Source organism: Salmo salar, chromosome 13 (assembly GCF_965601325.2).
Source record: "Salmo salar chromosome 13, fSalSal1, whole genome shotgun sequence".
NCBI classification, from domain to species: domain Eukaryota; kingdom Metazoa; phylum Chordata; class Actinopteri; order Salmoniformes; family Salmonidae; genus Salmo; species Salmo salar.
Genome location: NC_138303.1, coordinates 61,263,644 through 61,281,610, shown reverse-complemented (window position 1 = coordinate 61,281,610; position 17,967 = coordinate 61,263,644). Strand labels below are relative to the sequence as shown.

At 42.8% G+C, this 17,967-nt stretch overlaps 1 protein-coding gene across 3 annotated transcripts in view; it reads right to left on the bottom strand.

Moving 5' to 3' along the window:
* The window catches only part of LOC106567519 (long-chain-fatty-acid--CoA ligase 6), a 79,275-nt gene that overhangs the window by 36,203 nt on the left and 25,105 nt on the right, over window positions 1-17,967 (bottom strand). The window contains exons 2-3 of one of the 3 annotated variants that reach the window (XM_045693406.2): window positions 17,451-17,672; window positions 10,027-10,103 (exon numbers count right to left, since the gene is read on the bottom strand). Coding sequence is in view for 1 of the 3 variants with exons in the window: in XM_014136843.3 (XP_013992318.1) it covers window positions 7,169-7,214 (46 nt within the window). In the remaining 2 variants the exon portion in view is untranslated. Of the gene's footprint in view, window positions 1-7,168; window positions 7,616-10,026; window positions 10,104-17,450; window positions 17,673-17,967 lie in introns of those variants that run through there. The other 2 variants (XM_014136844.3, XM_014136843.3) reach the window with 2 other exon arrangements.

The window sequence follows — 17,967 nt, the reverse complement described above, 5'->3', positions numbered from 1 at the left end:
CAACAATAATGACCTTGATCAGATGGACCAATCACATAAGTCGCCTAACACAGCCTAATTTGGGTCATTAGGGACACAGTGAGCTCATGATATTTGTGGTTGGAGGGGTACACAGACAGCAAGATATACACTGAGTATACCAAACATTAGGAACACCAGTGGTGTAGAGTACTTAAGCCAAAATACTTTAAAGTACTACTTCAGTAGTTTTTTGGGGGTTGTATGTACTTTACTTAATTATTTATACTTTTGACAACATTTACTTTTACCACTACATTCCTAAAGAAAATAATGTACTTTTTACTCCATATGTTTTCCCTGAAACCCAAAAGCACTTGTTACATTTGGAATGCTTAGCAGGACGGGAAATTTGTCAAATTCATGCACATATCAAGAGAACACCTGGTCATCCCTACTGCCTCTGATCTGGCTGACTCACTAAACACTAATGCATCATTTGTAAAAGATGTCTGAGTGTGTGCCCCTGGCTATCCGTACATTTTCAAAACAAGAAAATGATGCCGTCTGCTTTGCGTAATTTAAGGAATTTGAAATTATGTTTACTTTTACTTTTAATTCTTAAGCACATTTAGAACCAAATACTTTCAGACTTTCACTCAAGTAGTATTTTACTGGGTGACTCACTTTTACTTGAGTCATTTTCTATTAAGGTATCTCTACTTTTACTCAAGTATGACAACTCGGTACTTTTTCCACCACTGATTTTCCCTAGATGTACTGTTTCTTTCCATATGTAGGCCTACTATGTCTGTTCTGAATCCTTGGATACTGTACATGTAACCTACCGGTAGCGTAAGAGTTGGGAACGGAAGGTATTGGCTGACCACACTAACCTCAGAGGCCTGAGTCCCGCCCCCTCTCCCCATCTGCAGAGCGTCACCAGCAATTAGGCTATTCTGCCCTGAGATTATGGCCTATTAGTACAGAGACGGATGCACAGAAGTAACCCCCCCCACCCCCCCCCCGGCTCTGCCTTTTCTATTTAAAGTCACGTCTGTCTGTCTGTCTGTCTGTCTGTCTGTCTGTCTGTCTGTCTGTCTGTCTGTCTGTCTGTCTGTCTGTCTGTCTGTCTGTCTGTCTGTCTGTCTGTCTGTCTGTCTCTCTCTCTCTCTCTCTCTCTCTCTCTCTCTCTCTCTCTCTCTCTCTCTCTCTCTCTCTCTCTCTAGCTGTGCGACCATCCAGTCATTTTATCTCAGTGTCACCTCCGCAAACCCACAGTCACATTAAGCCCATGTGCTGCGCACATCCACGCACTCCATGTGACTGTGGCTGCGTTCTAGGCTAACGACACATGGAGAATCTCGTTGATACAGATAAAGGCAAGTGTGGAGGGTGCTTTAAAAGGGGTTGGGGTTCAACATCAATGCACAGGAAAGCAGCTGCATTAATATGGAAGCAAGGCACACTAGACTCTGGTAGTGAAGACTTGCAAGGCAGCGCAGTAACCCGTCAGTCTGTGTGTGTGTGTCTGTGGTGTATGGGCCACCAGGCAGATCTTACTTTGCCCTCTGCAAACCTTTGATTACCTCCCACTGCTGGGAGATTATGCTCAGCAAGGGAAGCGAGGGGGGAAAAGGAGAAGCGCATTTGGCCTAGTTTGTGCCTGGCTGGCCACCGTATCACACCACCTTCAGCAGACGTTCCAGCTATTCTATCTCGCTCCCCCTCCCCTCCCTTTCTCTCTCCTCCGCCCTCCCTAAACCCACAGTGCTTCCGTTCCTCCAACAAATGATAAATATTGTATGTACCATACACACACACACACACACACACACACACATGGAGACCTCAGCACAAAAACAAACACACACATGCAAGTTTAAAAGCTAACTTTTTTGTATTTTCAATTTAACCTTTATTTAACTAGGCAGTCAGTTAAGAACAAATTCTTATTTACAATGACGGCCTACCCCGGCTAAACCCTCCACTAACCCGGGAGACGCTGGGCCAATTGTGCGCCACGCTATGGGACTCATGGCCGGTTGTGATACAGCCCAGGATCGAACTCAGGTCTGTAGTGATGCCTCGAGCACTGCGATGCAGTGCCTTAGACCGCTGTGCCACTCAGGATCCCAAAACATACACATACGTACAGTGCAGACTCAATCAAACACATTAACATACAAACATACAGGATTGAGTCATACAGTGAGCAGATCAATGAGTTATTTTAAAAGAGATGGGGGATGTCAGGCAATGGTTTTTCTAGTTAATGGCCCAATGCAGCCGTTTTTATCTAAAAATCAAATTGTTTCTTGGTAACACTCAGATTTTTTTTTTTTCAATTAAAATGGTCAAACAGAAACAACAATAGCTTCTTAGCAAAGAGTAATTTCTCAAGCAAGAATTTAGCTAGGACTGTCTTTGAGTGGTCGGAGCGGGGAAAACTAGCTGTTATCGGCAGAGAGGTTTTGAACACACTTTCTTATTGGTCTATTAACTAATTGACCGCCTAGTGATGTCACCTAGGCAGGCTAAAATTCCATCCCACCAAAACAGGCAGAAAATTCAGGCCGTCTTTTCAAACAGCTCTTCATCATTTTCACAATTGCATGATATTATTCCAACCTCATAGTGTTGAAATATATATATAATACACAAGAAAATCACGTTTTTGAGTGCCTTTAAGACTGATCTAAAGATACCTAGTAAAGAATGTGATGCATCAGGAGAGGACGTAAACCTTGTTCAACACTTTCCATTTTGTCAATGCAGTCCAATAACCGACATTAAAGCAATGGAAATGCTTGGGATGCTGGAACATCCACCCCTACTCTTCATAACACAACTGTCTGACTGAGGCAATATCCATCCATTAATATAATTAATGCGATGGATTATATGACATTCCAGGATGTAAATATCATATCATTTCCTCTCTTTAAACTTGAAATGCACTTACATACTATAAATATGAACCTGTAAATTAACACCTCACACATGTACAGTAGCATAGCCTGCTGTACAGGGGCCAAATCTAGCTGATAGGGTAATGGCTAAAGGTTTTATGCTTGATATTATCCCCACTCTTCTCATGCTGGTATAGTATAACATTCACTAAATAGGCTATAGCCTAGCTAGGTTCCATGGAGACATAAAAAGTCCTTAAAAATTGTAGGCTGATTTACAAATGTAGTCTACAATGTTGAGAAAGATACTGCATTTTTGCCAAACTTTTCAACTGAGAAGCAGTCATATATACTTTCTCAGTCTGTGACTCTGTCACGGGCGGAGCATGTGGCTCATCCTCTGAATTATTAAGAGGGGGAAAATAATAGGTTTACCTGTTAGTCCATGAGCCAGGGGGGTTGGTCGGTCTCACTTGGGGTGACGATGTCTCATCTCTCTTTCATCCCTCCATCCCATTCATTTTTCCCATAGGAATTTTACCCAATAACGAAACATTTCAACATACAACAAGTTCTTGCTCACTTATACCCTTTAATCATATATATTTGGAAAGATAGCTATCCATCAGGCACATTTTTCTTAATGTTCAGGTCAACAGAACTTTGACCATTGGCCTCTTGGGTACATATCAGAATTACCTGTATAAATTGCTTTAAAAAGGAAACCTGCAAATATTTTTAACTTTGTTTAACACGTGGTTCTGAATGGTCATGAAATGACCTTTCAAATGATATATAACATAACCAACGTTGGAAGCATCAGCTGCTAGAAAATTGCCATCAACATTAAACATCAACATCAACATTATTGTGCCATCAACATTAGAATGTTGGAAACAGACTTAGAATTCTATGTAATGGGGCAGCTTTGTTTTTGGATTCTAACTTTGGTGATAGAGGCACCAAATTGCACACACACAGCTAGAACAGGGTTTTACAAATATCACAGAATTCATGTATCAACCCCACAGAAGCATTTTTCCAATATGGCTGCCAAAGAATTCAATGGGCTCTTATTGGACAATTTCGCATGGCCATGTCTATAATTGTAGTATGCCCAATTATATCTTCAAGGCCCAGTGCAGTCAAAAATGGGATTTTCCTGTGTTTTATATATATTTCCACACTATGAGTTTGGAATAATACTGTGAAATTGTGAAAATAATATGTTATTGTAAGAGCTGTTTGAAAAGACTGCCTGAAATTTCAACCTGTTTTGGTGGGATGGAGTTTTGGCCTTCCATGGTGACATCACCATGGGATAAATTAGTTAATAGACCAATAAGAAAGAGAGTTCCAAACCTCTCTGCCAATAACAGCTAGTTTTCAGTTTCCCCTCTCCACTCAGACCACTCCCAGACAGTCTTAGCAAAATGTTTTCTTTTTGACCATTTTAATTTAAAACAATCACATTAAGGTACTTAAATGTTACCAAGAAATGATTTGATATTGTGATTAAAACGGCTACATTTGACCTTTAAAGTGTTCATAGTGATGTAGAATACACACCCAAATGAGCCAGGTGTACCAGATATTTAAAGAATTGATACTATTCACAGAACTGTGTTAAGAATGTGCCCAAAAGCTGTCCCAATCGCTGATTTCTGAAGGTGTTATGATCAAGAATTGCAATATTTCATCTTCAAACATGTGAAATGGATATGTACATGTGAATAGTCATGGATGCGAGCTGATTAAAATGATGTAAATGTTGTCGTATTAACTGTTTTCTTAAAACTGAGGACGCATACATTACAATGAAAAATTCTACAGGAACGCCAATGAGTTTTCACTTGACGATGAAAACAGCAAACCATTCCACATAGTTCATCTAAATGAAGATGTATTCTTACTATAGAGCCATAGCAGATTAGTCTGTTACTAGAATATTAAAAGTAATATAATTGCCCTGAAAAGGCCCAAAATGTGATTTTACTACAATGTAATGGAATGTAAGGGGCAGGTTTATAGTCCTCATAATGAAAACCGCTACAAGGATAACATTGTATATCATTTTTATCAGTCACATCCATGACAATTCACATGTAGATATCCATTTTACATGTTTGAAAGTGACATTTTGCAATTACTGATCACAACGTCTTCCGAAATCAGCGATTTGGACAGCTTGTGTTAACCCAATTATATCTGGCACACCTGGCTCATTTGGATGTGTATTTTACATCACTATGAACATTTTAAGGTATTTGGGGGCATACTACAATTATATTTCATACAGGTATGGTCATGCGAAATTGTCCAATAAGATCCCATTGAGTTGTTCGGCGGCCATATTGGAAAAAAGTTTATGTAGGGTTAATGTGTGTGTGTGTGTGTGTGTGTGTGTGTGTGTGTGTGTGTGTGTGTGTGTGTGTGTGTGTGTGTGTGTGTGTGTGTGTGTGTGTGTGTGTGTGTGTGTGTGTGTGTGTGTGCAATGTTGTGCCTCTATCACCCAATTACATGGAATTCTATGGCCAAGCTTCCAACATTCTTATTTCAATGGCACAATATGGGCTATTTAAGCAATAGTTGTATCTAGTGCTTTATATCATTTGAAAGGTAATTTCATGATCGTTCAGAACCACTTGTCCAGGGTTTCCTTTGTAAAGCAATTTGTACAGGTCATTGTGATATGTACCCTAGAGGTCCAAGGTCAGAGTTCTGTTACCTGAACATTCCCGAAAATGTGTCTGATGGATAGCTGTGAATCTAAGCTTTCCAATGATATATGATTAAAGGGTATAACTGAGCAATAACTTGTTGTATATTGACATTGTTTGTCAAAGGGTAAAATCCCTATGGGGAAAAAATAATGGGACGGAGGGATGAAAGAAAGAGTGATAACACGGAGAAAGCTTCCATTTCTGCACTGCTATTGCACATTTTCCAACTCTAGGGACATAGACCTTCAAAAAAGTTACTATGAGACATCGTCACCCTAAGTGAGCCCAATAGACCATATCCGGGGGGTCTGGCTCATAGACTATGTTTAGTAGCCTACCTCAGATGTTAAAACAATGCATTACGCATGACTTTTGACAGCGCACAACGGCTGTAAAGCAAATGTTGACAACACAACAGTTTAACCGGCCCTAGGCTACTTTATCTTTTGCAGTCAGGGTTACTAAAGATTAAACATGCTGATATGTGGAACATGTGCCTAATGTTGATTCATATAAAACGTTTTTTAAATGGTCACATTTTCCCCCACACCCCTTACTGGCGGAATAAAATAGTGTTTGACAGAGCATTACCCAAGAAACTGCTAATACACTCGAGCTGGCTGCAGTGATTCAGGACCCTCACCACTGGACAGCTCCTACCAATCAGACATGCCTCTCTTCAGCGCGTGAAATCGCACGTCACACCACCCACTATGGCGTGGGTAGATTCTGAAGACATCCTTCGGCAACCACTATGCCACGTTGCTATATAGGCCTATCCTGCAATTGTTTAGCAAAATGTATATTTTTTGTTGTTGATCTACCTATCTACGTGTTATCTGGCCTACATTTAAACTGATGCATGTTAGCAGCCGTCACTGTCATTGGCAGGCGACATACAGTTGCTAAATGGTTGAGAGATTAGCTTTTTCATTTACGTGTTTCCGGTTAGGCATATACCCTACAGTATCTTGCACGACCTTAATAACCTGCAGACACGAATTTCTCACACTGAAGCCTGTCGTGTGGAATAACTTTTCATAAAATGACCGGAAATGTGTATAACTCGCTGAAACACAACACAATATATACGTTCAGAAGAAACTGTATCGACCCAGTTGTCCTATGCACATTGGTTATTGCATTGTGATGCGCTATGCGCTTTCCGAAGCCATACCATATGCCTGTAATTACAAGGCCCGTTTAGAATAAAATCGTTATTCCGTGAAAATGTCTCAACAACTGGTTATTATTATAAGTTACATCAAATAGGTTATGCTATAATTGTGCACTAACTGTCAGGCCGGCAGATACGCACATAAAGATAACCTTTCCCAGATGCATTCCGTGTAGGCCGGACGCGAATAAATGTATCCTGAAAATGTATCATCCATGCCACTCTATAGGCTATTCTAAATATGGAAGCGGCACCTGTAAAAAGAACGCATCCTATTCTATATGAATTCTAAACCAATAACATGTCTCACAATTTCAGAGAGGCTGCGCCCATACAACAAATGGCACTTGCTATTCTATCTATGGTGAACACAACGAATGCAAATATATGAAACTCACCTAATATTATCCAGACAGACCCAGAGACCAGAACGAAGGAAAGCATGTCTTTCTCATTGAGTTTGCGGTCGCAGCACACAGCCTGGTGCAAGAGTCTAAAACTGCAGCATCGACTGCAGTAACTCGCCGACAATCTGGGAGATTATAAGAATCACCGAGTAATAGCCTACTGGTCTATTTACTGCTAGCCAGTCAATTCAGATTGCAACGTCCAACCGGTTACAGCCTAGGCTATACCTATTTGCATTGGAGTACATAAATAGCTATAGGTGCGCACGAGATAGAAAAAAATGCATCCTCAAATATAAACGAATATAGCCTATCATCCCTCCTGGACTATATACTTTATTTCACCTCTAGGTAGACTATAGGCTTCCCTGCGCTTTCCTGCGCAGCGGCATACCGACTGAAATTAAAGCGTTTTACCGACGTCGCAAGTGAGATGCGCGGAGAGCAAGGTTACGCAGAGATAACTGTACTGGGTGACGTGCACTATTAGGATATAGCGATATTATAGTGGCTCTATTTATTTTTATTTTATTTTTATTCTATACACAAATAAATTCAAATTACCAACATGCACGACAGCATAGATGCTGGGTATAAATGAGTTAACAGATCAAACGTATGTTAGATTTTTGTACATGATTAGGTTAGATTTGTGGATTCGTACATGCATTTAAATAACGTTGATAATGCATGATGTTCGATAATAGTTCTATGTAGTCTCTGTCCTGTCACATAATAGCTCTATATACCGGCATTTTTTTATTCCCTGTTTTAGGTCAGTTAGGATCACCACTTTATTTTAAGAATGTGAAATGTCAGAATAATAGAAGAGAGAATGATTTATTTCAGCTTTTATTTCTTTCATCACATTCCCAGTGTGTCAGAAGTTTACATACACTCAATTAGTATATGGTAGCATTGCCATTAAATTGTTTAACTTGGGTCAAACATTGCGGGTAGCCTTCCACAAGCTTCCCACAATAAGTTTGGTGAATTTTGGCCCATTCCTCCTGACAGAGCCGGTGTCAGGTTTGTAGGCCTCCTTGCTCGCACACGCTTTTTTTTCTACGGGATTGAAGTCAGGGCTTTGTGATGGCCACTCCAATACCTTGACTTTGTTGTCCTTAAGCCATTTTGCCACAACTTTGGAAGTATGCTTGAGGTCATTGTCCATTTGGAAGACCCATTACCGACCAAGCTTTAACTTCCTGACTGATGTATTGAGATGTTGCTTCAATATATCCACATAATTTTCCTCCCTCATGATGCCATCTATTTTGTGAAGTGCACCAATCCCTCCTGCAGCAAAGCACCCCCACAACATGATGCTTCCACCCCTGTGCTTCATGGTTGTGATGGTGTTCTTCAGCTTGCAAGCATCCCCCTTTTCCCTCCAAACATAACAATGGTCATTATGGCCAAACAGTTCTATTTTTGTTTCATCAGACCAGAGGAAATTTCTCCAAAAAGTACGATCTTTGTCCCCATGTGCAGTTGCAAACCGTAGTCTGGCTTTTTTATGCCGGTTTTGGAGCAGTGGCTTCTACCTTGCTGAGCGGCCTTTCAGGTTATGTTGATATAGGACTCGTTTTACTGTGGATATAGATACTTTTGTACCTGTTTCCTCCAGCATCTTCACAAGGTCCTTTGCTGTTGTTCTGGGATTGATTTGCACTTTTTGCACCAAAGTACATTCATCTCTAGGAGACAGAATGCGTCTCATTCTTGAGCGGTATGACGGCTGCATGGTCCCATGGGGTTTATACTTGCATACTATTGTTTGTACAGATGAACGTGGTACCTTCAGGCATTTGGAAATTGCTCCCAAGGATGAACCAGACTTGTGGAGGTCTACAATTGTTTTTCTGAGGTCTTGGCTGATTTCTTTTGATTTTCCCATGATGTCAAGCAAAGAGGCACTGAGTTTGAAGGTAGGCCTTGAAATACATCCACAGATACACCTCCAATTGACTCACATTATGTCAATTAGCCTATCAGAAGCTTCTAAAGACATGACATAATTTTCTGGAATTTTCCAAGCTGTTTGAAGGCACAGTCAATTTACTGTATGTAAACTTCTGACCCACTGGACTTGTGATACAACGAGTTATAAGTGAAATAATCTGTCTGTAAACAATTGTTGGAAAAATTACTTGTGTCATGCATAAAGTAAATATCTTATCCGACTTGCCAAAACTATAGTTTGTTAACAAGAAATTTGTGGAGTGGTTGAAAAATGAGTTTTAACGACGCCAACCTAAGTGTATGGAAACTTCCGTCTTCAACTGTATATCGTAAACCTGCAGTATATAGGCTATGTGAATTACAGTGGATTGTAGAGTTGGGTTTAGTACATTTCAGTGGATCTCCATGGGGAATGTTTGTGTCCTGCTGATTCACATTTTCCCAAGAGGGAGATGGGTTGGATATACACTCCTCACGTGACATGACACATCACCTTGAAAACTGCTCCCTCCTAAGTAAGGGGACCGCCCATTGCTGCTTCTGCAACCATAATATTTATGTGATAATTTAAAAGGACATACAGAGATCATTTTATATTTCTTGGTTTGTCATACATATTGCACATTAAATATCAAGCCTACTGTAGCATATTTTATGCAATGGTTAATCTGGAGTCTAGACACATCTTGAGTAGCCCTAGCCTACATATGTTTCCATTGTATTTTTTTTTTTTTTACATTTTGAGCAGCATAAAACACTTCCTGGAGGCAGTCTCCTGAGGTAGCCAGGGAGGGAGCCAGGGAGGGGAGGAGTGCTCTTCTGCAGGTAGGCATGAAAAATTAGGCCTAATTGTGTTATTGTGGTGTCTGCATCACGTGACTGACCTTATCAAGTGGGTCATTGTCAGGACCTCCCATCTGTCACTTCCTGTCCTGCCACCAGTCACATCTCCCGCCTCCTGCTGCAGAAAAGACAAACATGGCCACATTAAACATGTTAAACAGAGGAGGACAGTCAGGGGCGTATTCATTACGCCGATTCTGTTGTGAAATGTTTCTTAAAGTGAAGCAAACGTAACTAAACGGGGAGGGATCTACTTGAATTTGTCCAATAAAAACTCTTGTGTTGCAACTGTTTGGCTAATGATTACACCCCAGATCACACAGGTGGATACTGTTTGCATCCCAAATGGCACCCTTATTCCCTTTATAGTGCACTACTCTCCATGTGGCTGGTATACAGTAATGCACTATATAGGGATTTGGATGCACCCACAGACTGAGGAGGGAATTCAGGGAGGTCATGCAAGAGTTGCAAGAGAAAAAACCTACTGATGGACAATAGGGATTTCATTGCGTGATTGCAATGCCCCTTGCATCGATGTTAGGGTACACAACACACACATGGAATTAAGTGATAACAGAGTGAAAGGGTTATTTCCTTCAAAGATGACATGTGTCTTGTACTACAGAGACAGCATGCCTTTTTTTCCCCCGAAGCTTGTTCTGTCCATGTTATTTCAAAGCTCCACACATAAAACATCTTCCCATACACTATTCCTCTTCCTCCTCCCCTATCCTCCATGTCCATAAAGAATGTCAGGTTATCTATTGCATCTTCAAGCCTGCCTATCTCACCGCTCAATGTGTATATGGGAGGGTTGTGGCCATGGTGGAAGGGGGAGAGGTAGAGGGAGAGGGAGGAAAAGGAGGAAGTAGAGAACTGTTGCAGAGCAGCTGCTAAAGGGGGCAGGGCCGCCACCATGAAGTATCAACAGTGGCTTTCATTTGATCCAATGTCACAGAGCTGTCAAAGCAGATTTGTATTTATTTATACTTTATTTTATCAGGGAGTCATACTGAGACCAAGGTCTCTTTTATAGATGAGCCTTGAATTACATAAATGACAGAAAATACACACATCAAAATATAAATACAAAATGCAAGTAGAAAGAAAAACACGATCATAAAAAACACACACATTCATCAGTAAAAGGTCCTCGATCAGCCTTCTGAACTGCCCTAGAGGCATCAAAATATTAAAAATTTTGTTCCACAAATACGAAGCAAGACTTACCTTACTTCGTGGAGACCAAAAATATTTCCAGAGTTAACCATCCTTGAGACCGGGTGTGGTAACTTGTGTCTAAAGTTTAGTAGAGATGTTAGGTACAGTGGGACTTTCTGTAAAAGGACTTAATGAATGAAAACATAGCAATGTATCAACCTACGTGACATCAAAGACGGACAACCAACTGTCTGATAGAGAATGCAGTGATGATATAAAAATTGTCTCCGGTAATAAAGTGCAGTGCACTATGATAAACTGCATCTAACGGCTTTAATGAAGTGGCAGCTGCATTCATATCGATGATGTCGCCACAGTCTAGGACCAATAGGAACGTCAACTGAATAATCTGTCCTTAAGCTGTTCTTGTCTATTAATGTTTTGTATTATGTAATGCTTCATGTTTTGTGTGGACCCCAGCAAGAGTAGCTGCTGCTTGGGGATCCTAATAAAATACCAAAAAATACCAAATCTGCTTTCTACTATTTAACGAGAGGCAAGACCTATTTCTATAGAAGAAACAAATTTTTATTCTCCCCTTTACTAACTCATCAATATGCTTTTTAAAATAAAGCTTTTCATCAATCCAGATGGCCAGATATTTGTAAGCAGGGACATGATCAATATGGACACCAGCCAAAGTACATATGTTTAAATCATCAGTTATTTTTATGCGCTCTAGTGAACGACATATACTTAGTTGTACCTGCATTCAATAGTAATTTCAGGTCAATACAGTTTTTCTGTAATGCTATGAAGGCAGACTGTAGTTCAGATAGAGCCTGGTCAACCGGCGGGATAACTGTCATGCTTGCTCCCGCTTCCCCTCTCTCGCGTTCGAGGGCGCCAGGCTGCTCATCATTACACACACCTGTCACCATCATTACGCGCATCAGCACTCATTGGACTCAGCTGGACTCCGTCACTTTGTTTGACCTTCCCCTCTATATCTGTCTGTTCCTCAGTTGGTTCGCCGTGTCAGCATTATTGTTATCATGTCGTTTTGTTCCCCCAGTCCAGATGCTGTTGTTGTTTTGTGTGATGTCCGTTTTCCATTAAATGTTCACTCCCTGTACTTGCTTCTCGGCTCCAGCGTCGGTCCTTATAGAATGCTGACACCATTATTTGAAGCATCAGTGAGTTTTTGTTTTTTGTTTTTGGTGGTGACGTTGGGTCCATGTGCCGCCGCAGATGGAAGTGGCTGTGCCTCAGCTGGCTCGTTGGGCTTCCATGCCACAGCCGGCTCATCAGGCTCCCATCCCACGTCATGCCTCAGCCGGCCCCTCAGACTCCCATGCTTCAGCCGGCTCGTCAGGCTCCCACGCCTCAGCGGGATCATCAGGCTTTCATGCCTTAGCTGGATCATCAGGCTCCCATGCTTCAGCCATCTCATCAGGCTCCCACGCCTCAGCCGGCTCATCGGCTCCCACGCCTCAGCCGGCTCGTCGGGCTTCAACGCCTCAGCTAGCTAGTCCAGCGCCATGCCTCGGCCGGCCAGTCAGGCTTTCCCAGGATGGAATTGACTCGGAATTGCTTAAAAGGGGCATGTTTATCTGCCAGAGGAATAAATATGGAGGAGAAATGTTCTAGAGCCAACTCAGGGTCAGGAATACAGAAGATAGTGGCTAAATCAGAGTAGAACAGGTCATGTAAAAACCCTTGAGGAGAAAACGTTAAAATGTATCTTCTTAATTAAACGATGATTAGTATTTAACTTTTTCATATCTCTAATACATACTATGGGACAATGATCACTGAGATCATATGCAAATACCCCACTAGACAAATATTTATATGGGTTATTAGTAAGAATTTGTCATACCCTGATCTGTTTCACCTGTCTTTATGCTTGTCTTCACCCCCCTCCAGGTGTCGTCCATCTTCCCCATTATCCCCTGTGTATTTATACCTGTGTTCTCTGTTTGTCTGTTGCCAGATCGTCTTGCCTTGTCAGGTCTTACCAGCGTTCTTTCCCACCTTCCTATTTCTGTAGTTCCGTTTCCTAGTTTTCCTGGTTCTGACCACTCTGCCTGCCCTGACCCCGAGCCTGCCTGCCGTCCCGTACCTGCCTGACTCTGACCTGATCACGAACCTCTGCCTGCCCTCGACCTGCCCTTTGCCTGCCAGTGTTTATAATAAATAATCGGAGAATAAACTATCCACATCCCGTGTCTGCATCTGAGTTGTGATAGTACGAGCTGGCCATGACTGACCCAGCAGCTCCGCAATGCCGTCTCCTCCCAGGGAGCCACCATTAGAAGACACAAGGAGTTACTTCAAGGTTTTATGGAAGGATTCCAGACCTTGGTGGAAAGCGAAGACCATGCCTTCAACACATTGCTGGAGCAATTCCGCTGATTTTCTGTGAGGCAGCCCACCACTACAGTAACCCCCCAAACTGTCAATTACCCCGCTCCCAGCGGCGTTTCTCCCAAATCTACCACAGCTTCCCAAAAACCCTGCTTACCTCCTACAGAGCGCTGGAGATCCCAGATCCTGCTGGGTGTTTCTCTCCCAGTGTTCTTTCATCTTTGAGCTGCAGCCCTCTTCATTTCCCTCAGATTCCTGGAGGATAAAGTACATGATAATGCTGATGTCCGGGGGGCTCATGCCTGGGCTACAACGATGTGGGAGCAACAACCCACCGTTTGCCTCAGATTGTAGGAGTTTGTGGCGGAGGTATGGAAAGTGTTCGATTCTCCATTGTCCAGACGAGGCGGCTCGTAAGCTACTCCAACTAAGTCAGGATTCTCGTAGTGTGGCAGACTTCGCTGTGGATCTTCGCACATTGGCAGCTGAGAGTGCCTGGAACCTGGAAGCCCTGTTTGACGCTTTCCTTCACAGGTTGTCAGAGGTGATTAAAGACGAGCTCGCAGCCCGGGAGCTGCCCCTGAACCTCGACTCCCTCATATCCTTGACCATCCAGATCAATGGGTGGCTAAGGGGAACGTAGGAGGGAGAGGGAGTCTGTTCCCTGTTGCCGACACTCGTCCTCGACTTCCACCTCGCCTCCGAGGAATCTATTGGCAGTGTCACCCACACCACGTGTCCCATTAACCTGAGAGTGTCGGGTAATCATGGAGGCACTGGTTAGAGGGGGCGGAACACCCATTCATAGTATGGACAGATCACCAGAACCTGGAATACCAAGCACCTCAACTCCAGACAAGCTCGACGGGCCCTGCTATTCAACCGAATGATCTTCACAATCGCCTAATACTACTTCCGGTGGACATGGTCTCCGACCAGGGTCTTCAGTTCTCATCCCAGTTCTGGAAGGCGTTCTGCATGCTCATTGGGTCATCGGCCAGCCTGTCCTCCGGGCTCCACCCCCAGTCTAACAGCCAGTTGGAACGAGCCAATCAGGACCTGGAGATGACTCTTCACTGCCTGCTCTCCGCTAATCCCACCACCTGGAGCCAGTAGCTCGTGTTGGTAGAGTCTGCCCGCAACACCCTCCCTTGCTCAGCCACTGGTCTCTCGCCTTTTGAGTGCTCTCTGGGATATCAGCCCCAAGAGGTAAGCAAACCCTCGGCCCAGATGTTCGTCCGCCGCTGTCGTCATACCTGGAAGAGAGCCCGGTCGGTTCTTCTCAAGACCACCTCCAGGTATCGACGACAGCGGCGATACCTGGAGACCACCGGACCCCAGCTCCCCGTTACCGTCTGTCCACTTGGCATCTGCCCCTCCGGGTAGAGTCCCGCAAACTGTTCCCCTGTTTTATTGTCCCTTTCCTCATCTCAAAGATCCTTAGCCCTTATGCTGTTCGTCTTCTGTTGCCCCGTACACTCCGTATACATCCCACTTTTCATGTGTCTAGGATTAAACCTATGTCTCACAGCCCTTTGTCTCCTGTTTCCTGACCCCGAGCCTGCCTGCCGTCCTGTACCTGCCTGACTCTGACCTGATCACAAACCTCTGTCTGCCCTCGACTTGCCCTTTTCCTGCCCCGTGTTTAGAAAGAAAACATCTGAGAACTGTACTATCTGCCTCCCGTGTCTGCATCTGGGTCATATCCTGAGTTGTGATATAATTAAATCAATGAATGAGGAGTTACCAGGGTTTTTCACATTTAGCTATGTGGGTTTTGAGATCAGTTGAGTTAGTTTAAAATCAATGCATATACTCTTAAATTGATTTGAGGCCAATGATAGCCAATCCAGATATCAAATCCCCTAAAATGACCAACTCCGAGGACAAAAAAGGTGTTAAACACTTGGATATAGCACCAATAACATCCACCATGGCAGCAGGGGGTAGGTAAATCCCAGCAATACATGAATGTGTATTGTGGATTATGGACACATCTACAACCAAGAGCTATCATTTATTGGGTACTCAAAAATGTAAAGATTTGGATGCCGTCAAAAGTTTGGAAACACCTACTCATTCAAGGGATTTTCTTAATTTTTATATTTTCTTCATTGTAGAATAATAGTGAAGACATCAAAACTATGAAATAACACAAAAGGAATCATGTAGTAACCAAACAAGTGTTAAACAAACCAAAATATATTTGAGATTCTTCAAAGTAGCCACCCTTTGGCTTGATGACAGATTTGCACAATCATGGCATTCTCTCAACCAGCTTCATGAGGTAGTCACTTCGAATGCATTGCAATTAACAGGTGTGACTTGTTAAAAGTTAATTTGTGGAATTTCTTTCCTTCTTAATGTGTTTGAACCAATCAGTTGTGTTGTGACAAGGTAGGGGTGGGAATGTATACAGAAAATAGCCCTATTAGGTAAAAGACCAGGTCCATATTATGGCAAGAACAGCTCAAATAAGCAAAGAGAAACAATAGTCCATCATTACTTTAAGACACGAGGGTCAGTCAATTCTGAAAATGTCATGAACATTGAAAGTTTCTTCAAGTGCAGTTGCAAAAACCAAAAACTATGATGAAACTTACTCTCATGAGGACCGCCACAGGAAAGGAAGACCAAGAGTTACCTCTGCTAAAGAGGATAAGTCCATTAGATTTACCAGCCTCAGAAATTGAAGCCCAAATAAATGCTTCACAGAGTTCAAGTAACAGACACATCTCAACATCAACTGTTCAGAGGAGACTGCGTGAATCGGGCCTTCATGGTCGAATTGCTGCAACGAAACCAGTACTCAAGGACACCAATAATAAGAAGAGACTTGCTTGGTCATTAGCAATTGACATTAGACAGGTGGAAATCTGTCCTTTGATCTGATGAGTCCAAATTTGAGATTTTTAGTTCCAACCGCCGTGTCTTTGTGAGACGCAGAGTAGGTGAACGGATGATCTACACATGTGTTGTTCCCACTGTGAAGCATGGAGGAGGAGGTGTGATGATGTGGGGGTGCTTTGCTGGTGACACTGTCTGTGATTTATTTAGAATTCAAGGCACACTTAACCAACATGGCTACCACAGCATTCTGCAGTGATACGCCATCCCATCTGGTTTGAGCTGTGGGACGATCATTTGTTTTTCAACAGGACAATGCCCCAAAAACACACCTCCAGGCTGTGTAAGGGCTATTTGACCAAGGAGAGTGATGGAGTGCTGCATCAGATGACCTGGCCTCCACAATCACCCCACTTCAACCCAATTGAGATGGTTTGGGATGCTTGGACCGGAGAGTGAAGGAAAAGCAGCCAACAAATACTCAGCATATGTGGGAGCTCCTTCAAGACTGTTGGAAAAGCATTCCAGATGAAGCTGGTTGAGAGAATGCCAAGAGTGTGCAAAGCTGTTATCAAGGCAAAGGGTGGCTACTTTGATGAATCTCAAATAAAAAATCTATTTTGATTTGTTTAACACTTTTTTGTGTTATTTCATAGTTTTCATGTCTTCACTAATATTATACAATGTAGAAAATAGTAAAAATAAACAAAACCCTTGAATGAGTAGGTGTGTCAAAACCTTTGACTGGTACTGCATACGGCCACTACACCCCCTTTCTGTAATCTGTCACATCTAAATACATTATAATAATTTACTTCAACATCTTTATCAGATACATAACTCTTTAACCATGTTTCTGAAAGAACCAGAATGTCAGGACACGAGTCCTGTACCCAAACATCAATTGTGTCCATATTGAAACAATAGTTTGCACATTTAGGTGCATTAGCCTAAGCCCCCAGCTCAGTCCCATAAGAGCTAACAGGCATAGGGTAATCTGCAGCTATTTGTTGAGTGAACTGGGACTTTGCTAAGGTCCCTGGTCAACCACATGAGAGCAGAGCAGACTGAACACTTTACAGACCTCCCTCAAGTCGCTGGATGCAGCTGCTAGAGCGGGAACTGGGAGAGCAGTGTTGGCAGATTTCAGTCCACCCTGATGAATCACCTGCCAAATGAGTGGAGCTGCTGCAGGGGATCAGAGTGGCTGCCAATGTTCCATTCTGGGTGTGCACAGCAGGCCTTGGTGTAGCTCCTGTTGCATGGTTGGGTCTGCCATAGCGGGCAGGAGTGTCCCAGGCCTGTCCTGGTAATGGGAGTAGGGAGGGTAACCAAAATTAACCAGAAACATTGTTTAATGTGGGGACTGCCTCTTTGCACAGGTATACATTGTCGTAAAGACAGTTCAGGCTGAAGGTGGGATGGTGGGCCAGGTGTAGATTTGGCCGTAGCACACAGTCTGAGACAGGCTGGCATTTACCCTCTGGATGGTGTCAGGGTGGAAATCTCTGGAGCAGGGTAGATATTACTTTTTTCGCAAGATGATGGCTGAGGGGAGATTGTGTAGTACAAGCCGCTTCATCTAAAGCCCATAAGCTCCT